Source organism: Ips typographus, linkage group LG6, assembly GCF_016097725.1.
Source record: "Ips typographus isolate SLU linkage group LG6, UJ_Ityp_2.0, whole genome shotgun sequence".
In the NCBI taxonomy this organism is placed as follows: Eukaryota; Metazoa; Arthropoda; class Insecta; order Coleoptera; family Curculionidae; genus Ips; species Ips typographus.
The window spans coordinates 6,785,183-6,807,577 of NC_138427.1; the positions used below are offsets into that span (position 1 = coordinate 6,785,183).

The 22,395-nt window shown below is 35.0% G+C and overlaps 2 protein-coding genes across 9 annotated transcripts; one reads left to right on the forward strand and one right to left on the reverse strand.

Annotated features, from left to right (window-relative positions):
• Positions 1–98: 98 nt before the first annotated feature.
• Positions 99–5,489, forward strand: l(1)G0020 (RNA cytidine acetyltransferase l(1)G0020). 2 transcript variants are annotated; one of them, XM_081982405.1, is made up of 13 exons: positions 99–310; positions 1,243–1,401; positions 1,458–1,645; positions 1,712–1,843; positions 1,901–2,134; positions 2,186–2,462; positions 2,515–2,722; positions 2,775–3,187; positions 3,296–3,593; positions 4,158–4,659; positions 4,720–4,881; positions 4,941–5,204; positions 5,253–5,489. In XM_081982405.1, the coding sequence occupies exons 1-13, from the start codon at positions 203–205 to the stop codon at positions 5,308–5,310; spliced, it is 3,003 nt and encodes a 1,000-aa protein (XP_081838531.1). In that variant the 5' UTR covers positions 99–202; the 3' UTR covers positions 5,311–5,489. The 2 variants fall into 2 exon arrangements, with proteins under 2 accessions (XP_081838531.1, XP_081838530.1); XM_081982404.1 differs by having other exon boundaries at positions 101–310; positions 5,340–5,489.
• Ptp10D (Protein tyrosine phosphatase 10D) lies at positions 5,480–22,327 on the reverse strand. Of its 7 annotated transcripts, XR_014178699.1 has the most exons (33): positions 22,047–22,327; positions 15,857–16,100; positions 15,014–15,145; positions 14,620–14,655; positions 14,202–14,348; positions 13,943–14,149; positions 13,723–13,891; positions 13,249–13,436; positions 13,058–13,192; positions 12,829–13,004; positions 12,547–12,769; positions 12,353–12,491; positions 12,158–12,289; positions 12,001–12,099; positions 11,766–11,947; positions 11,504–11,708; positions 11,371–11,444; positions 10,412–10,652; positions 10,185–10,353; positions 10,021–10,131; positions 9,812–9,967; positions 9,567–9,754; positions 9,388–9,506; positions 9,301–9,318; positions 8,992–9,229; positions 8,906–8,929; positions 8,647–8,833; positions 8,464–8,579; positions 7,991–8,132; positions 7,785–7,933; positions 7,489–7,724; positions 7,112–7,284; positions 5,480–6,571 (listed from the first exon to the last, which is right to left on the reverse strand). XR_014178699.1 is itself a non-coding variant. In XM_081982401.1 (32 exons), exons 1-32 carry the CDS (start codon positions 22,098–22,100, stop codon positions 6,540–6,542), a joined length of 4,668 nt encoding a protein of 1,555 aa, XP_081838527.1. In that variant the 5' UTR covers positions 22,101–22,327; the 3' UTR covers positions 5,480–6,539. The 7 variants fall into 7 exon arrangements, 3 of the variants coding, with proteins under 3 accessions (XP_081838527.1, XP_081838528.1, XP_081838529.1); XR_014178700.1 differs by lacking the exon at positions 14,620–14,655; XM_081982401.1 differs by lacking the exon at positions 7,112–7,284.
• Positions 22,328–22,395: the final 68 nt, after the last annotated feature.

The window sequence follows — 22,395 nt, forward strand, 5'->3', positions numbered from 1 at the left end:
CATAACCATATGCCTTTGACTTTTGACACTTGAAATAAATAGTGATGAGTAGAAGAACCAAGTACCTTAACCTCAAAACTTCACGTTTTCTGTTTATCCATAACCTCGTTTTTATTTTCTGTTTATTTGTGAGCCTTGCCTTGTAGGAATCAAACAATACTCTTATTTCTTTATTTCACTTTGCAGATAGTTTTACTACAAAATGGTTAGAAAGAAAATTGACAACAGAATCAGGGTGTTGATCGAGAACGGTGTAAAATTAGGACACCGGACGTTATTTGTGATTGTAGGCGATAAAGGCAAAGATCAGGTAAGGGTTCTATAAGCTTGTTTCTTTGTTAAGGGCTCTTTTTCTTATTCACACAAAGGCCAGCCCAGAGTCTTAATATAGTATAAATATCCTAGTTACTTATTACTTAATAAAGTGTTCCTAAATACATTTAAATTTTTAATTCAAGAGAGTGTTTGCTCTTGTGTCATGATGCCTAATGCTAGGAAGATAACAGGCCTGTCCTTCATTTTTACTGAGTTACTTTCTGAAATAATAATAGTATAAATAATTATCAACTGTATTTCTGTACAAATTTATAACTTAAAGAAAAACACTGATATGGCTTTTATTATACTTATTTGAATATCTTTAGTATACCTACATATATTTCCAAGTGGTTTTCAAAAGTAGTATTGTTGATTGATTTATAGGTACAGTATGAACAATTTTGGAATATTTTCAATTGACACAAAAGACTTTATACTTCTATGTCTTATTATATTAATAAATTTCCTAGGTGGCCTTATCTATCATCAGCCATTGTAAATATCCTTATTTTATTTTTGTAAAATTGAATACTATAGTGAGGAAAAGTAAATGAATTAGTAACATACAGCTGATTTTGTTAATAAAGAATTTTTTCCAATCCCAAATAGGCACTTATGCAGTCATACAACTTAGACAAGTAAAGATAAGGTTTTTGGACACTTTTTAATACATAACAAATTGAGATTTTTATGTACATACAAACTATGGGGAGAAGTTTCCCTAAGTCATTTTGTAGTACTTGGTTAAATTAGATGTGAAACATAAGAATCTCAGAAGAAAATCTTTGCATGTTTACTAAACCTTATAATTTAATACTGCATTTAATAGTCAATAGATAACAAAATAGAGATCTATGCCATGACAGTTACTGTAGCTGCTTAGGTAAACAAAAATTCATACAAAATCTTGGTAATTAATTTCAGGTGGTTATTCTGCATCACATGTTGAGCAAGGCAGAAGTCAAAGCCAGACCGTCAGTATTATGGTGCTACAAAAAAGAATTGGGTTTCAGCAGTAATCAGAAAAAACGCATGAAACATCTACAGCAAAAAATTAAAGCTGGAAAATTGAGCATCAATGAGGTGTGTTTTTAAAACTCTTCTTATTAAAACCATCTCAAATTGTTATCTTTTTACAGGACGACCCTTTTGAACTGTTCTTATCTTCAACCAAGATCAGGTACTGTTACTACTCAGAAACACACAAAATTTTGGGTAACACTTATGGCATGTGTGTCCTACAAGATTTTGAAGCTTTAACTCCAAACTTGTTGGCCAGAACCATAGAAACTGTGGAAGGAGGTGGACTGGTTGTTTTGTTACTCAGGCATGTTGATTTTAGGTTTAATTTAATTGAATTTGATCAGGCTAAGAAGGGTAAATCTTATTACAGATCTGTAACATCTTTAAAACAGCTATACACATTAAGCATGGATGTTCATCAAAGATTCCGTACTGAAGCTCATCAGGATGTGGTTCCTAGGTTTAATGAAAGATTTCTGTTGTCATTATCTTCCTGCAAAAGGTTTTATTTTAATAACTATTATTCATTTTTGATGTTTTCATTTGTGTGTTGTTGTAGATGTTTAATAGTGGATGATCAATTGGCTGTTCTACCACTTTCTTCTCATAATATTCATGTAACTCCAGTAGAACCTTCTCAGGAACTTACTGAAAGTGAGGTGGAACTCACTGAATTGAAAGGACAGTTAAGAGACACACAACCAGTTGGTAACTTAGTAAACTGCTGCAAAACTTTGGATCAGGCCAAAGCTGTGCTGAAGTTTATTGAGGCTATTTCTGAAAAGACTTTAAGGTATGTTGAACGTTTTTGTTAAAAAAAATGGCTAATTGTTTTTGTTGACAGATCTACAGTGTCTCTGACAGCTTCCAGAGGACGCGGCAAATCTGCTGCGTTAGGTTTAGCTGTATCAGCTGCTGTAGCCTTTGGATATTCAAACATTTTTGTTACTAGCCCTAGTCCAGAAAATTTGAACACTTTCTTTGAGTTTGTGTTTAAAGGGTTTGACGCTCTGGAGTATCAGGAACACATTGATTATGGTTTGGTGCAAAGTACAAATCCTGAATTCAACAAGGCTATAGTTAGAGTCAATATTTTTAGGGATCACAGACAAACCATTCAGGTATTTTGTTGTAAAGACTTAGTCAAGAGATGTTACGTTATTTTCCTTACAGTATATCCATCCTACTGATGCCAACAAGCTGACACAAGCAGAACTGTTAGTTATAGATGAAGCAGCTGCCATTCCCATGCCCTTTGTGAAGGCAATGTTGGGACCTTATTTGGTGTTCTTGGCTTCTACTATTAATGGATATGAAGGAACTGGGAGGTCTTTATCATTGAAACTATTGCAACAACTTAGAATTCAGGCTGTTCCAGTTGGTAAGTGCTTTGCAACTCAAATAAAGAAGTTGTTTATCAAAAATTTTTTCAGGTGCCAATACTAATGCTGCTTCGAAAAAAGATTCAGCCGCCGCTACCGGTAGAACACTGCACGAAGTCACTTTGGACGAATCAATTCGTTACAAACCGGGTGACGATGTGGAAACCTGGTTGACTAAATTACTCTGTTTGGACTCCACTTCAGTGACTCCTCTTCTGTCCGGTTGTCCAGCTCCGGACAGCTGCGAGCTCTACTATATTAACAGAGACACACTGTTCTGCTACCACAAAGCGTCAGAGGGATTTTTGCAACGTCTCGTGGCCTTGTACGTCTCTTCTCACTATAAGAACAGTCCTAACGATTTGCAGATGATGTCAGATGCTCCAGCTCACCATTTGTTTTGTCTGTTAGGACCGGTCGATCCGAATAGGAAGACTTTACCAGAAGTTTTAGTATTTATCCAGGTAACTTTGTTATTTTTATATATTTTTTGATATTCAACTGTTATTTTGGGGTGCTTTACGTAAGCAAATTACTCTTAGATGTTCTGTTGTAATGTAGTATTGTTACAGGTGTGCCTAGAAGGTGAAATATCGAAATCAACAGTAAAGGAAGGGTTTTCAAGAGGAAAACGAGCTTCGGGCGATTTAATACCCTGGACTGTTGGCCAACAATATCAAGACACTGATTTTCCCAAACTGGCCGGCGCTAGAATAGTACGAATCGCCACACACCCAGATTACCAAGGCATGGGCTATGGTGCGCGAGCGCTCGAATTGTTGAAGCAGTATTATGAAATGAAAATACCCAGCTTGGAGGAAGATCAACAAACTAATCAGGAAATCGACACTGTAGATGATGAAACTATAGGTGAGGTTCTTTGTTTTTAATGTTTATAATTATAGTTATATTTTTAACACTTTTTTTTTCTTTTATAATCTAATTCTTATATCCATCATGTCTAGAGATGCTTACGGTAATTTTCTCCAAGGAAAACGCTAAATTATCAAGAGCTTTCTTTTATAAAGAATTTTAATAATTTTTTCTTCGACGTTAAATTCCCAGTAATTTACCGAGAATATTCAACCTTTGAATCTGGTTCAAGTCAGAACTCTCAAATTTGACTCCACGGATCTGTAAAGATTACTTACAATGTGGTTCCTTCAAGAAACACATCAACATTTTATAATTTACAAATAGTCCAAATTCCATTCCCCGAATTGTTGTTTTTGTTGTGCGTTTTCTTCAGCATTCCCTTAAAATCCCTTAAATCCCCTTGTCAGTTTCTCCAAAAATAAATTTGTGAGAATTCTCCAACTCTAATACTCATGTCAAAATATAAGTGACTATTTTGTATTCATTCAAAAAAATTGCATAAAACCGAATACCGTCAAAGACGCTTTCATTCTTTTTATTTATTTTTAACATTTCTAGGACTTCTGGAAGAAACAATTGAACCCCGAAAATCGCTGCCACCTTTGCTACTAAAACTAAGCGAACGAACCCCTGAGCAACTGGATTATATTGGTGTCTCCTTCGGTCTAACTGAACAATTATTGAAATTCTGGAAACGAGCTGGTTTCGTGCCGGTTTATTTGCGCCAAACCACGAACGACCTGACCGGCGAGCATTCGTGCATAATGTTGCACGTATTGAATTCCGAGGAAAGTCCACAAAATTCTCGCTGGTTGACTGCATACTGGACGGATTTCCGCAGAAGATTCATCAACTTGCTCGGCTACCAGTTTAGCAAGTTTTCACCCAGTTTGGCGCTTGGTGTATTAACCAGTAAAGGCGTCAAAGTAAATAGTCGCGATTTATCCAGACAAGAACTGGATATTCACGTGACTAATTATGATATGAAACGTTTGGAGATGTACAGTAAGAATTTAGTGGACTATCACTTGATTATGGACCTTTTGCCAACTTTAGCGAGGTATGTGATGATTTTTTAGCAGACATTTTGTCAGATTATTAACTGTTTTACATATTATAGGTTATTTTTCTTAAATAAAATGGGAGAACTGCAAATCTCCGCAGTACAGTCGGCAATAATGTTGGGTTTGGGATTGCAACACAAAACTGTAGACCAGCTTGCAACAGAATTGGAATTGCCTTCTTCCCAATTATTGGGCTTATTCAATCGTACCATGAGAAGGTTAGAAGAGCGTTTTACAAGTAAAATCCTTCAGGTGTATGACTCAGTATTAATTACAGGTTAGAACAATACTTAAACTCGATTTTGGAGAAAGATATTGAAAAGTCACTCCAACCACAGAAAGATGTGAATTTGACTCCTTTGGCGAAGAGCATGCAAGATGAATTGGAAGAGGCCGCTAAAGGTTTACAAAAGAAGCAGAAAAAAGAACTGGAAAAGCTAAAGAAGGAGAACTTGGAGCAGTTTGTGATCAAAGGCTCCGAGGATGAGTGGGCTAAAGTTTTGACGGGGAAAAGCAAAACGAGCATAATTTCCGTGAAAAGGTAGGTGGACATTTTTGTTGTTGTTGTTTTATTTATGAATTTTTTTAGGGATGATGTAAGCAATTGCACATCATCTCTAGAAAAACTCACATTTAGTGACACTTGACCTGATGAAAATTTATGATTTTACTTTAGCGGCGAAAAACGGATTCACGATAACAGCAATTCGGAAATTGCCGGTTTAGACGCAGGCCCAGCTAATAAAAAAAAGAAAAACAAACATAAAAAGAAATGAGTAGTGTAGGATTTTTTTTTGTAAATAAATGCGAATAAAATGGAATAAAATAGCTTTTATTAGGTTACATAGGTATACCATATAAAAAATAATTAAGTACAGTTATTTTGGAAGATTACACAGATAAAGTTAGTTGAAAGGTTTTAACCATAATACTTAAATTGTGTTGTTTCACCTGAAACTTATCTGCAGAAAAAACAACACTTTCACCTTTATATAAAATAGTGATAATTTATTCTATTCAGAAAGAGTATTTTACTTTGACTGCACTGCATTCTTAAAATTCTAATCTAAAACCATATAACAGTGTTGTTTTATCTTCAGGATGAGAAACAAAATTGTCATTATAAATAAATCAATGAAACTTACGTAATTTATCACAGAGAAATTTACTTATGGTATACGAAAAAAGTAAATTTTCATAGCATACAACAACTAACGAAAAAAACGTAACAATGTCAATAATATTGCACTTGTAAGAGTAGTGGTGTAGTTTGGGTTTCTGTTTAATGGACGGTGATACATTTAGAATATTTTGATACGGTGCAAGGAAAAAAATTGTATAAATTTAAATTGTTACACGTTACAATTATTGGCACTAAGTGTACAGTCACGAGTTTCACTTCTAATCATGTATTCTATTACGTATTACAAAACATTGGTGCCTAATTAGGTAAGAATAATTGTGTCTAAAAAATGTACAACCTATATAAATAATATTAATACTACAAGGTGTCAGAATGCGAATATATTACAGAGTGATCGACGGAAACTTTGACATATTTGTGTCAATTAGAATACCAGTATGTACCACATCTTTAAATTAGAACACATTGTATATGGTGTTCTACCATTGTTAGCTTTCGTCACCTTGCACTTACGTTCGCAAACCGTCACCCAAATACTATATAAGTAAGAGTATAAATAGCATACCTACTAATCTCAACAAAGCAATTTTGAATTATTTACAAAATTCAAGAATATGCTGTGGTAAGTCAAAGAAAATTAACTCTTGAATGTCAAATTAGTATATAAAAATCCTAGTTCAGATCACTTTATTCGAGTTTGATGGAGTACTTTGATGGTAAATTCAGCAGGTGTCACATTCCAGATTCGGCTATTCCTTCGTCGTCTAAAAGAGAACGGTTGAATTAATAACGAATAGTAGTAGTTATGTAATTACACCGAAAATGTTAAACTATCTTGCCAAACAATACAGAAAATTTACTTGGCACTCCAGGGAGATAAAGTAAGCATTATCATTCAAACGCTCATTAAACAGTTAAATAATAATTTTTATGTTTTCGGATTTTTTTCGTACAAACGTCAACGCTATAATAATCCAAAAATCATAACAGCTTACTTGCAGCCCAATTATACGCAGCAACAACAATAATGTCACTGAAATTGGTTACTTATTACTAAAAAATGGTGGGTTGCAGGGTTTACAGAACATAAAGGGTTTTGTAAGCAATGTTGTTGGTTAATTCAGCTAAATTAAACTTATACAAACCAGTGCAAGCAAAAATCATTATATCATGCTTAGGTAAATGTCAGTATTCAAAGCTGAAGTTAATAAAGTCAAGCACACCATTGAATGGTAAGCAAAACATGCACTGTGCGCAATAAACGTGCAAGCGTTCAGACATAAGCACCAAAAAATTATTATTACCCTACGCACTAATACCGTCCCGTCAACTGCGGAAGGCGCCATTTTCCTAAGCTATCTGTCTTTTTCCCTCCCATCGGAAATATGGGCGAGGACAGGCATAACACCTGCGGTACCTTTTCCAGAACCACAGATTACCAGCTTTTTACATTGGCTAAAGAAGTGCCACACCATGTCTAAATTAAAAGTGTATGTACAAGGCGGAAAAATTTAGCGCAGTAGTTCAAATGAACCATTGTTTGTGCGTGCTTAGTTTAGTTCTATATAGTGTACATAAAAACGCGTTTTAACTTCTGAAATGACAAACATTGGTGCCTTTGAACTGAAATTTAAATAGAGCCCACTCCTTTTCTAAACCAACACCTTTTTCTCTTACTCACCTTCGAATCCTTGATTCTCGTGTATTTCTCTAGGCGAGGAAGTTAGTTCTTTACCCTCCAAAACGGTCAGCAAACACTGATGAATGCAAATGTACTGCTGCTCGGTTTGAACCATCCACACTCTTTCTTTTCTCATCAGGTACACAATTCCAAAAATGTCCACGTAATCGGAAGTTTGAATCTGTTGTAAGATTCGATCCAAGCAGATAAAGGTACCCGATCTACCCACTCCGGCGCTGTACGCGTTAGGTTTATAGTAATACACTCGTAGATTTAAACTGAACAATTTAGCTTACCTGCAATGAACAACGATTGGTCGCTGGTCAGGTGGCACTCTTTCTCTGAAGGCGCGAACAAATCTGACTAAGGTATGTGGCGGGTTTGGAACCCCAAAATCGGGCCAGGTACTAAAGTGGAAATGTCTTACTACCCGTTGTTGCTCTCCCTGTGAAAATACAGTCACCATAACTAATAGTGCACAACGATAAGGAGACAAACTTACTCTGCACACCATAAACTCTGATATATTCCAGTCGGGATAGCGAGTTTCGTTTAGAATTTGTACAGATATGTCTCCGTAGTAGACGGGCATGGTGTCGTATGGCCAATAATGGTCGCATTTTTCTCTACCTTTTTCAACGCATCTAAAACATTAACAGTTGTAGCAATGAATCAAAAAGTTAAATGGAGGTTCAAATATGCAAGAATTGTACTCCAAATATTGATTGAGTATTTTTGAAAAAAAGTATCTTTGCTACTTCAGTCTTATCACTTTAATGAAATGACAGCACAGATAACGATAATTTGTTATTAATCTCAGTAACTTAATATTTCACAATTATTGTTACATTACCCACAATTTTGCGGCAAAAGCGAGCATTATTTGCATAGTGCTAATGCTGTAGCTTTAGCGCTATAGCACGTGTTTTTACTCATAAAACGTATTTGAAATGTCAATTAATTTTTTAACGTCACCTGGTTAACATAATAATGGCGCGAGAATTCGACTCCCAAACCATTCTCCAGAAATCGTCGCGCGTTGAATGCAATGGTCCCTGCGTTACTAAGAATTCTCTAGGCGAATTGTAACCCTATAAGTAACATTTTTAATAGTATTTAAACTATTATTATTTGCATTTAAATAATTAGGACACTTACCGGCACATAATTTGCGTTGATATAGTCAGATCCTTCCTCATCATCGACTGGTTGTAACTTAAACCTCGAATGATCGTAAGGAAGAATGTTGGTAAACCGATTTTTCGGCCTGTTACACGGTAAATCGGCTGCGGTGCATGCCTGGTCGCGTCCCACATGTTTCAGTTCCTCAAACTCTTCACTGAACCTAAACACGATAATGCAAAATATATAAACAATATTTTCTTTATCAAGTTTAGAGTAAAAATTAGACACTTACTTAGTAATCATTGTCCACCCTTCTCTGATATGCACGAATTACAAAATGATTTATGACAAAAGAAATTAGGACTGTGAGTGTCTCACCTGAAATCTGAGTCCGCCGACATGATTCTGTAATGGTTGGCAAAATTCTCGATCCGAACCGGTCTACTGGTATCGATTACCGAGTCGTTAAGAGAGGTGCTATCATTATTTCTGGCCTCTACCATTCCTTTGCGACCCGCTGATCTTCTTCTTCTTATGAAAATGATCATCACAAACAGTAGGCAGATTAATACGATCGGGATCACCACGCCCAGGATAATTGGAGTATTATCTTGATCTAAATTTGAGAAAAATAGCAATAATAGAACTAGTCAAATTACTACTAGTAGTAAACTTATAACAGAATACCTTTTACTCGAAGTAGTCCTTTGTTAAAGCATTAGTTAAAGAAAGGAAAATTTACGAAAGTAAGTTAAAAAATTCAACCACACTTACCTGTTTGAATTGGAAAACTGTAACTGGTGTCTGTAAATTTATCTGGAGCAGTAAAAGCCCTGATTTTAACTTTGTAAGTTGATCCTGATTTTAAAGGTCCATTGCAGTAGCCCACTTGTCTGGAAATTACAGTAAGTTCAGATGAAAATTGATTTAAAAATCAGACCAACCCAACTTACCGTATATCACAAGTTTCGCTTCCGATAGTAAAATCTTCAACTGAATTATTGAAAAATGGATAATAAGGCTCCATAACTTGATAGGGTGGCCAAAGTGAATAGGCTTGAACATCCCTCCAACTGGGCATTTCCAATCCGGAAGCGTTTTTCGAGTCGTCTTCGGCAACAATAATTGCATACGACACAATCTGTTTTTTGAGATTTTAATATTGGCTATACTGGTAAATCGAAATATTTCAACTTACTGGACCATTAGCTTCACTAAAGTAGTTCTTTCTAAACCGAATTTGTATTGTCGTGGAACTTTTGCAAACTTCGGTAGGAACAACTTGCATGCTGGGTCGTGGTGGTGCCATAATGGGCATTCGTTGCTTCCATTTTGTAGCAGGACCAAATCCCACCTAAAAAAACAGAAATTTTGATTTTTCAGATAGGGCAATACTGTAGCTAGTACCTTGGTTTCTGCCTGAATTTTGAACACGTACGTTTTTCCTGGCAATAACTGCTTGATGGTCCCTCTAAACTCATACGGAGCAAAGTCTTTAAATAGTACGTGCGGAGATCCCTAAAAAGCTTCCTATTACCTCAGTTACTTAATTTTTTCTGTAAAAAGCAAACCTCTAATCCGTAGGTAATGGTAAACTTCCTTATAACCCCGTTTTGTTCAGACATGGGTAAGGACCACTCAAACACAATGTCGCTAGGTTGGATATCAATAGGCTCGAATTTCTCTACTTTACCAGGCACCGACTCTTTCGTAGTGAAACTCTCAGAAACAGGTAAAGACCTTAAAAAAATACCAAGTTACACCAACTGCTCAGATGTAGCAACTCGTAAATTAGTACCGTCTTAAGATACTGGATTCGGTTCCGCTCCGTACAATCACCGTGAAAGTGTAGTTTCGATGCGGTTTCAAGTCACTGATAGCGATTGAGTTGTGCAGGGTTAAGTTTTGTATGAAGGCACCTTCAGCGTTGATGTATTGCACTTCAAAAGCGTTATATTCGCCCCTTGGAAATGCCCAAGTTAAGGTGATTTCCGTATCTGATATGTAGGTAGCGTTGATTCCTGTTATTGGTTCTGGAACTATACCAAAAACTTGTAAGTAAGCATATAGTTTTGTTGTAGTTTAGAAAAATGATATTTTGTATTTTCTCTTTAGCGTTCTAGTGACAAAATTTGTCTTTTATTTTTGAGCAATGACTACATCCTTACGAAAACAGTAGTTAGTTTAGGGCCTTGAATTTGGCATTTGAATTTTTGACGCTTTAAATACAGTGTTTCCGTTATGGAGCCAGCTTGGGAAAGTTGGTTTTTATTTTTGTTGGCGCTGCAACTTTTTTTTTATAACGTGGAAATATCATATTTGGAATTTGACGCTTTGGTTTTTGACCACCATCATTAACTTTAGAAACTAAACTAAACTCAAACAATTTTGTAAATAAGATACAAATTTATGGGCTTAATATTTGTTTCGGCGGGGAGAGAATTATGTTATTGGAACAAACAGCAAAAGACTAGGTGCTTTTGTTTATGCCTAAATTCGAACAACGTAAAATAATGACATCAGAGAAACTTACAACTATTAAACAATTTGAACAGCATTTAATAAATTGTGTTGACAACGACCGGGTGTAATAATACTCAATGTCGAAGTTGATATAACAGCAAGAAAGCCCTACCTAAATGTATTTTTAACGCAAAGAGTAGGGACCCTTAACAACATTTTGCGCAAACCAGCAACATTGCCCTAATTGAACCTATTTTTGATCTGTTCAAATAAACAGACATCTAAGGTACTTACATAGTCTGTCCTGTCTTTGTAGAGGCTGACTGGCCACTCCTTGAGAAACAGTCCATACGGTAATATTGTACAACCTGTAAATACACAAATATTTAACTATAATAATTATTACAAAGCAATTCTTCAAACTAACCGTCCTGGAATTAAATTGGTAAATGTAACCAATCTGTCAGAGTCATTAGCTGCCTTTTCTTGATCTGGAATATTGGGTTCAGATAACGAGAATCTGTACAAATCAAATTTGGACGAAGTTTGAGGAGTTGGAGTGTAACGTAGTCCTATTGAATCAGTAGACACTTGATTGTTGACCACCACCACTTCGGACTGTATCAACGGCACTGGAAAATTTGGCAAAAATTTAGTACAAAATTAATTATCAAAAAATGACCACTTACTGGTTCGAGTTCGTAAAACTGTTATGTCACTCTCTAAATCGTTGGAGATCGCTTGAATATCGAACACATACTCCTCCCCTGGCATTAAATCTCCAACCAGCAAACGAACAGGCCCGGTGCCATTCTGGTTTTGATTTACTATACTCTTGTTGACTTCTGAAGGATTTGTTGCTAGCCACCACCTAAATGATACTTTTGTAAATTATCTTATACAAGTAAAACACAACAAACTTACCTGACTACATAAGTTTCCACTTTACCTTCCGGTCGTGGCCATTCTAACGTAACATTATTGGAATCAACCAATGGAGCGATGTTTGACACTGGATTAGGTCTAAAAATTGAGTGATAGTTAAAAAGAGACCGCAGAGAACTTGCAAGTATTAACAGACCTGACTGTATGATTGAGTTGTTGTGGTTCGTTACTTTCCAGACCATAACTCACTGTGTTTACTTGTATGGTGTATTTTTCACCTGGTGTCATGTCGGCCACTTCTGCTTCAGTATTTAGAACAGCTGGCAATCTATTCAATCAATTTTAAATTTGTCATTTGTAGCATAATATTGTAAATTAACTTAAAACATACCTGACCCATTGATTATCAGATCCGGTTTTGTACCGAATCGAATATTCGCTGATCAAAGAGTCTTGAGGAGCGTGCCACTGTACAATAACAGAATTTGTGGTCGTTTTCTCGATTGACATGTTCTTTGGTGGTTTGGGAACTAGAATATCACGACAATAAAAATATTTCATACATCAAAGAGCATTAAAACTTACACACTGGTTGGAAATACTCATGGGGTTCGCTCTTCAATCCGTGAGATATTGCGTAAATTTTAACCAAATAGCCTGCACCAGGATAGAGATTTTTAAGAATGATTTTCGAATCATAGGTTGACTGAATCTCCTTTTCATTGGTGTCATTCCTGATCCAGATTATTTCGTATTTGTCCTGCCTGGAATTAACGTCCGACTTCCAACTAATATTCAAACCATCCACCTGTAAAACTCTTAAACTTGAACAACAGGAAACGCAACATCTTTGTGGTTCTATATTACCATTGGCCTTAGATCTTCTATAATTGGTGCGCTAGGTTTAGTGACCACATAAATGAACTCGTCTTTAGACTGAATATCTTTAGAGACAGCCTGCACCGATATAGAGTAATTTCTTCCAGGTAATAGGGTTTCCAACTCGATTTTCGTCTGGTTAGTGGTAACAGTGTTACTGTCACCTACATACAGTAGCATTAATAACACATCCTGGACTTGAAGGTAAAAGACAAACCTATAGTGCTCTCAACTTCATGATAAGAGACTAAGAAACTGTCTTGAGTGCTGTCCGGATGGGGTTTCCAAGAAATCGTAATTATGCCGGTCTTATCATCTAGCGCGGAATGTAAATGGCTTACGGCAAGTGGTTCTAAATAGTTATCAAAATAGCTCAAAGTGTCATTGAAAAACTAAAAGTCAAATTACCGAGCGTAACATCTCCACTGACTGGCCACGAAGTTACTTTTCCGGACACGGTTTTTACCACTACGGAATAAGTTTTACCCGGTTCCAAATTGTCTTTGAACTCCCAATCAGTGGGTTCATCTTTAGATCGTGGTACTGGTGGCGGCTTTCGTAAATTACCGAGAGAGATTTGATACTTGTCGAATTCGCTAGTTAAAAAATTTTCATTTTACTTATCATGTTTATAAATTGCTGCTTTCCAAAATACAGCATGACAGACAGAATCAATATTAATAAATAATTTCAGTTTACTTGCGGATAAAGTTCTTTATTAATTAAACTAGCTTGACATTGTAGATGTTTGCAATGTCTCTAAAAAACATCAGCTTCATGAACAATCATATATTACTACTTTTTTGCTAAAATAGGTGCAGGAATACGGTTCCAGATTTGATACATATATTTAAGTAATATTAACAATCCAAAAAACCTTACCTTCTGCCTACGGGAGGTTCCCAATGAACAACAAACGAGTTGGTAGTGATTTTATCTTTGTCAAAACTGATTTTAGCCGGTTTTAGAGGTACAGTACGATACTGAGCCGTTGTCGGTGTAGATATCTCATCCTCCGACATAGTTTGCACGGAAATATTGTATGCTCGACCTAAAAACTTTGTTCGACATTCGTTCTAAACGTTTCTAAACTTAAATGTACCTGGCACCAATCCTTTAAAAGCTGCCTGAGCAGGTCCTGGAGGCTCTCCCTCCTTCTCCACGTACAAAACCGAGTCATTGGCGTCCGCCGGATCAATTGACACTTTATAATGGCTGTAAATACCTGCCGGATAGGGAGGCTGCCAGAGCACAAGAAGGGTTGTTTCATTCCGGAACCATACAATAAATTTACCAGGGGTATTTGGTTCTGTAGTATACGACCATTAACCATCTATTGTTAATTTTGTCAAACAACATACTTGTAGTAAAATTCCTAGACGTGTAAGCTGCACTTTCTTTGTTTTCAAACACTGTGAAGGCCTGTACTTGATAGGTAGCACCAGGAACTAAGTCTTTTAAGGCGTACTGAGTATTGTCGATGTTTTCTACTGTTATTGCCTTTCCGTCTAAAATCAACACTTTAGTACATACCGGACTGCGGTCAGCCAAATTGATGAAGTATTAAAAAGGCAATAAATCAAAACAACAAAAAAGCATTGGTTACATGATTTTTCAAGTTCTAGACCAGTTGATGAATCACTTTCATAGTCAGATACTTTCGAATGAATGACATTGATGATGTAATAGAGTAACAGCACTCAATTACCACAGCATACCTGGAGGGTGTTGCCTAAAGCGTTTTCACAAAAACTCACGCCTTAACTCCTTTTGACTTACCCCACCTCATTCGAAACCGTTGGTATGGTTTTAAAGCTGAAGACAAGACAGTTTAATGCTTTATTACGGTTAATTACTTGATTGAAAACGCTATATGAATTTACTCAGGTTCGTGTCTAAACATAAAACCCGCAATGGTGTTCAAACAAAACAAATTAATTAATTGGAAACTGTTTAAGGTCGATTAGCGATCGGTTTTTATTATAGTTTCAAATAGGAAAGTTATATTGATTTGAGGTAAAAGTTGTTAACTAGCATTATTTAACATACAGTGAATGTAGGACAATATTAATCTAATCAGTTGATATAAACTAATATCCTGATGGACAAAGAAAACCGTAATAGAATTGACGTTAAGTAAATTCTAGATATAAATAGATACAATAAAACTTACCGGGAATGTGCACTAATGGATTGATTTTCAATTTGAAGCTCGTATAACTGCCTTGAGAAGGAGGAGACCATGACACTATAGCGTGTTTGCCACCTTTTACATAGACAGATAAGCCTGAAGGTGGGTCAGGAACTGAAATTTGTGTTTATGTTCTAAATTAATATAATTCGCTGGGATGTGTATGCTAGAAGTTATTATTGGATAAATATTTGGAATTTGTATATTGTGCCGCCAAAAATTTCATCAACAAATAAATATAGTTTGGATCATCAACATCCGGAATATTAAAACTCTTAAATTTATTTTTATAGTAAAGTTAAAAATTAGTCAAGTTACGTCATACGTAAAATAATACTTGAACTTGAATGCTCTTCTAAACAACTTCAAATAATAAACAGAACCATCACAGTCGTGATATCCACGGAAAACAAATACAGGATAAACCAGTAATATTGTATTCACCGGCTGGTACAGATATCATTAAGGATATGCGATATGCTAACCCTTCTAAAATAATTTATAAACAGTCCACATTACTTGGAGTCAATTAATGCTGACTCATCCCTTAGTAAGTTTAACCAGTTCAATTTAATGATAATAAATTAGGGACCAGCTAACAGAGGGGGAGCATAGTTGTAAAAGTTTAACTACCACAGCAGTATAAAAATTAATTATCTTAGGGTTTCTATGCATATGGTCACAATGAAGTAGAATCAAATAATTTTTAAAAGACATTGCTACTGGATGCACCTGTTTCTTCAATTTCAACCGTCCCTAATGTCAATTAGATGTTTCTAAAGAAGGCTTCAACTTAAATTCAACTAATAATTTAGATTGTCTTACCAGTTGTAAAGTTTGCAGTCCAAGTAAGAGTATTATGGGTAGCGTTAGAGTAATACAACCAGAAATCGTATTTGGTTCCTGGAAGAGCTTGGGAAAATTTAATAACGTCTCTTATATCTTTCGAAGCTATCGTGGTGTTAGGAGCTGGGTACCCGAAAGGCGGATAGTAATCCAAACGATAGACTACACCTTCCTGGCCTAGACTACCTGGTATATGGATGACTAACTCTGCTGCAGATACAATCTGAAACGAAATTGTATTTGAAATTCATACTCACAATTTCCGGTTTTATTTTATCAGTTATAAAAAATTGAAACTTAAACGTTTAATAAATTACGCAGTGGAAGTCGTTAAATTTACGTTGCAAAACCGGACGAAAGCTGCTGTAAACAAATTATTTTTACAAACAATGGGTCATTGAATTTTTCCGTAAGAAATTAGTCTCTCGACAGGTTAATTTCTGTGCAAAGACACATTCTATGAGGAAAGTTGCACAGATGTGAATACAAACAGTTTTATTGTTTCTAAAGCAAGTTATGTCTGAAATTATACAGAATAACAGGCAGGACGTCAAGAAGGTTAGCGCGGACTTAAAGGTCAAAGGAATTAATTCCTATGTACCATATTCTTTACAAAAATTAAGGCAAGGACGTTTTCAACGCCTGTTAGAACAGTGAATCATTATTTTCCATGATATTAAACAATTTGAAAAGAACAAAGATGATTCAGAAGCCATTGGCTTGTTAACACCGAATAGAATTTAATTGACACAGATCGAACCCGCATTTTAATCTATCATTTAGAATATCCAAGCATTCGGTGATATCTAACACAGTTCGATAGTGTGTACTTTCAATTGATTGTCTTTTAAGTCGCAGTAAAACGGTTTCAAATAAGGCAATTGCATTCACCCACAATTTATTAAACTATGCCGTCTAACGGTTGATTCAACTTGCCAAAAACACTTCGATTGGTGACACAGAAATCATGCTTTTACTTACAGGAATTTCCGAAATTATTAAATTTACAGTTTGGTGTAGTGTGTATCCATATTTCACTAACTACATCCAGCACTGATCTCGTGGTTAAAATGTATTGAAGCGCGACTAATAGGTCTTGACCAATCAAACAGTCATGGTATTACAACATGTCCGAATGCAATATCGTGCTTTGATGATTAAATCTCATCGATTCTTGATAATATTGTAATTTTCAGGTAGCAACAAGTTAGAAAGTCTTACTGAAGAACTTCCCATCAAAACTAATTTATTTCAATTAATGATAGAAACAATGTCACTCTAGAAACAAACCTACTTTCCCTTGCACATTAACGGATTCATTTCGTGACCCAGCAAAAAAATGGGACTTTGCATTGTTTAGACTGACGCATTGTGCTTGCAGAGTTTATTTTTATAAAAGGTTAAAATAGCCCAATAATGTAGTTGACAAATGGTCCTCCAAGCTGGATTTTTATGGGCCTAAATACACACAACCATAACTTTTTATGGCTTTTCTGACCGAAACGTGAACTTGTGTAGGATTGTGTTTGCTTGGTTTGGCATGATCAAAACGGCATGTGACGCCAAAATCCCACAGAGCAACCGAAAAATATGATTTTAATTTGAAGAGCGAAGTAGTAGTCCAAAATCTTCTCCACAAAAAATGTATGGTCTTTAAACCTTCAAAAAACGCCCAACATGTTTCAGAGAGTGCAGCAGCTACTCATCATCAGGGGCTTACTAAACAGCATAATGCTCAGTCATTTTAAACAAGGGGACACCAAACATGGGGCAGTGTTGTGAAAAAATATATATAGTTTTTCAGGATAAAACATTTCAAAAAACCGTCTTAGAAAAGCTAAACTATTTTGATAGTTGTTAAAATAGGCTATAACATAACCTAATAAGTTTCTTGCATTAAAATGGATAGTGTTTTATAATATGTAACCTTAATTAATTTTTTTGATACCGTGGATGATTGTTACCCCATAGAATAGTAGAAATTTATATTTAAAGGCGCTTTAACTTTAAAATCTAGTGTAATCGACTAGAAACATTAAAACCGCATTAAAGCAATATAACGCAACATTTGGTACTTTTTTTTAGTATTAATTAATTGCACGTTTTCAACACCCGTTAAGTTGTTTACGGCCAGTCATAAACACCATTTACATATTTATTATTGTTTAAACGTTTTTGTAGCATAGACTGGACGCAGGCGCTGCTTTTGTAAGGACTGTGACGTAATGCTTGCGTTTACCGCAATTACACCGATCAATTGCAAATCTAATTAACAATAGAGGAAACGCAAATTTCCTATTCAGTTAGCAGTCCGATTCTTGCAACTGGTTGGAAGTGAATTTAAAAACATACGGTATAGTAAAATCCTCATATGGCGTTTGTCGGTCTGGAATTACACAAGCGGTGACGCAAGTTCCCAAGGGAGATCTTTCCGCTTTTTTTGCCACGAGTGGAATGATAAAGCGACGTTCACATTCTATCCCCCGACTTCCGGTCTGTTAAGTGGTTAGCTCTGTTGTACCACACTATGAAATAACGCATTAATATTAAGGCCTACTGTTCAGGACATGTCACAACTTCCGGATCCGGAATAGCCTCTGCTTTACAGCGTATGTTTTACCTACTTTCCTATAAAGTCACATAGAAATTGATAAAGCTGTCAACAAGCTAGAATTAGTTGGGAAAAAAGAAAAGCTAGAAATATACACGTTAACGCCCATACTTAGAATAAAAGTTGGGAATTTTTGTATTACTTGAAATGAAAATTGCATCTAATGTTAACAAAAATTGCTAAATATATCTTAAACTCTTAAACATTATTTTTTTAGATTAAGTTTGTTTGATTGCGAAGTGTGAAGAGTGGAGGAGTTAATCAAACCAAATGATTCATTCAGTTAAAACACAATTCCAACCTCGATTCCAACACCATCATTAAATTTTCTCAAATGACTAATAGGTAAACTCAATTGCAGTTTTAGACATACAAAATATTACAGAACATTGTTTTCAACTGTTTGATAAATTGATTGATTACTATAGGCAGCTTTTTTTGGTCTCCTGTTCAGATCAAGTTGATCCGAAACGCCATATGATTAGTCCTTAATCCTTACATTAATCTTCAACAGAATTTGTACTGATTTCACTTAACTTGCAACTTAACCAACTTGTCAAGACTCCCAAATCACATACTTTAAAAATGGCAAACGAAACAAAAAAAACTATTAACAACCAAAAAGAAGTACATTAATATTAAATTTAAATTAAGTAAAACAAACGATTTGGATTCAAAGCAATATTCACCGATCTCAAAAGTTCAAAACAGAAAAAAATCTTATGCTAAACATTTTAGTAATGATGAGTGAATTATTTTTAGTAAATATTTTACTTTACCAGGAATAATATTACAAATAAATTTGGTAAAATTGGGAAATTTTCCTGCACACTGAATTTTACTTTACTGTTAAATAACCGGTCATGGCAAATTTACGCCCATCTCTAGATTTTAGTATGAAAAACCAATACTCTCTTCTAAATTAAGAAGAAGCCTGAAATTAGTGTATTTATATCCTTTGTTCTATCAAATGTCATTGAAATCATATGGCAATATAACAGTCATGTGTGATTTATGAAGTTTTACCCCCATATATCTTTGATTTGCAAAAGCTTTCTCTTCCTACCGTTAGTTTCCTATGGATAAAGTAACAAAATAACAGAGTTACTGTAAGAAATAAATGTAAAATAACATATTTAAGTATGCGCAACTCTTTCTGAAACGTTTACCCTTATATAGATATCTTTCACAATCCATACTGTAGCTCCTATACAAATAACAAAAGCTAAATAACCAAATGAACTATAATGTGATTATAGTACTATTCGTGACTAAAAAAAAATCGATGGTGTTTAGTCATCGGAAGCAGTTAAGAGAAAGTAATGAAAATATATGTATTTGGATGCACTACAGGTTTCACCAGGAGATAAAGCTTAATTTATTACATATGTAAAATTTCAGCTGTGGCTTATCTGGAATTAAATTTGTTTAAAAAGACTTTCTCAATATTATGTGGGTTTGCTACGTGATGCAGACCTACAAAATAATAATAGCAATTCAGAACGTATAGTTGCGGTTTTTAAGATCAAAACGTGCAATCTACACTAGAGAACCTATATTCAAATATAATTTCGTAACTTTCAATTACATACATTATATAAACAGTTTCTTAAGGATCTAGGCTGTCTTAATTAACAGGCAACCTGCTAAATACAATCAAGGTGTTGGTTAAAATTGCAAATTGTAGTTAACAAAGCCATAAACTTGCACTAATTTCCATATTACACAAAAATTGATACTCTTATTGCGCATATTGGTTGTATAGATATGAAAAGAGAAAGTCGTGTTATTCAAATGTTTATTAAAAATACACCAGGTTAGAATGTGCACTTATTAATAATTTATAAAGAGTGTATGTACCTACATGTGAGAGCTTATTATATTTTCTAGTCAAGTAGTGCATTGATGCTCTATAAATTCACATTTCGGAGGTGGTGCACTCAATACAATTTAATTTAATTAAAGTAATAGCACTTTGCACCCCTTTTTCCCCACAATCTGGGAAATTATTTTCCTGTCTGCGTATCGATCCTCTCTGTCTAGACCCTATTATTAATGTCCCTCCACCTAAAGCTATAAGCACCTTTAGCAACAGGACCCCAAACAGAACAAACTAAAATATACCTGGGGAGTTTTTCAGCATTATCTCACCCCAAGAGCCAACTCCTAAATTAAACAACTCTCCTTCAGGTAATGCAAATTTTAACTATTTAAAGCACACTTGGGAAATATATCTGTAGTTGTCTAGTACTGTTTGAAATTAAAATGCGACTTCTGTGTAGCATTTGTTAGTTTCCCAAAGATCTATATAAAGAAACCAGCGGGGCATAAAACAGATGTGGCCCATAAAGTTTTTACACCCCATTAATTGGTTTATTTTCAAAAACGCATTTTGTGTGAAACTAAGCCCACAGTTTTTGGTGGCTTTACAAGTTCCAGATTTAGATACTAAACTCACACACTTTAACATTGGAAATAACCATTTGACAATAAACTAAACAACTAATCATATTAACATGATAAGTAAACAGGAAACGTTCACATAGGTTTAATATGCTCATTTGTATGCAAGATGTGAAAATGGAAAATTGAAAGGCAGTCAATGGAGCTTTGTATAGTTTTTACTGCTTAAATCTATGCATTGGCACAAGTCCAATGTGCTTGATGAGTTTTTTTAAATTGCTACATCCCAGTGATTTGTAGCAGACAAATTTCAAAGTGATTTTAACCGAGCTTTTAATAACAATAAATGAAGATGAAGTGTTAGAAGGATGACAAAACTATGTATACCTACTTTTAGAAAATAGGTTATTGGTCTCTAGATGATTGTTTTGATCAATTTTAAGTAACTTGAATAGTGATTGTAAGCATGGTGCTTGACTAATAATTCATTTACTACAATCATTTGTCAAATGTTTCTTTTAGTAAAGTATGCAAATAACACACAATTTATAGTATTTTAGTTCTTTACTTCTATCTTAAAAAAACACCTCTTCCTGAATTTGGCATATAACAAACACTTTTCAGAGCGTGTTCTTGTTCTAACCAGTGATAAATCTTCACATGCAGTGTTTGCAATATGTATTCTGAATCTTCCAAATTTGTTCATCAAAAAGCTTTCTAAAACTCAAACCAGATAGGTATATTTCTGCTTGAAAACTAAAACTCACACTGAGATTGAGGCACAGCACTGATAGATTTATATGAAAGATCTATTACTTATTTCTATAGTATTTAAATGGTGTTAACATTGAAGAGATAGATAATTCAGACTTTTCAAAAGTACCTTCAAGTTTCAGGTGTTCCGATGTCTCAGTTAACAATCTACTTAAAACAAAATTGTACTGCTAATCAACACTTACCCCAACTAGACAACAACAATATAAAATGTATACAAAACAAAACTTGTTTGGGAAGGGAAAGTAAAGAATCAGATGGTGAAAGGACCTGGAGACACTACAACTGCAAGGTAAAGGGTCTGAAAAACTACAAGGATCTGTCACATAAAGAATGAGACAACAATAACTAAACCATCTAAATACACATATTCACACATACCTTGGCAAAAACACAGAATAGCAGGACACACAAATAAAAGCTAAATCCTCTCATGGTAAAAGGAAAATTTGGAACAGAGGACAAAAAATATAGTAATCTACCGATTTTGGCAAAAAGGCCCAGCAAAGCACAACACTAAACGAACATTATCGTGTAACGAGCTAAATTATTCGAGCGAATTTGGTCCGGTTCGGGGGCTCAGTTGCGAGCATTTTCGTTTTATTTTTTGCGAACCAAACTCCATACGATCGCCATCGCGAACAAAACAACAAATGATCAAAAATTGAAATTGAAAACTCTTGGCAACGGCGAAAGGCAACGTTGTCGGTCTTCCTGTTTTATTGACTTT

Bases quoted from the DNA above. Each gene is read 5' to 3' on its own strand.
- Ptp10D (XM_081982401.1), bottom strand. From the start codon at position 22,100: ATGAGAGGATTTAGCTTTTATTTGTGTGTCCTGCTATTCTGTGTTTTT. The intron at 14,150-14,201 runs GTATGTTGTTTG...CGTATACTACAG, and splicing joins GTCTAGGAATTTTACTACAA to AACCAAATACCCCTGGTAAA. The intron at 6,572-7,488 runs GTGAGTAAGAGA...GTTCTCTTTTAG, and splicing joins CGAGAATCAAGGATTCGAAG to ACGACGAAGGAATAGCCGAA.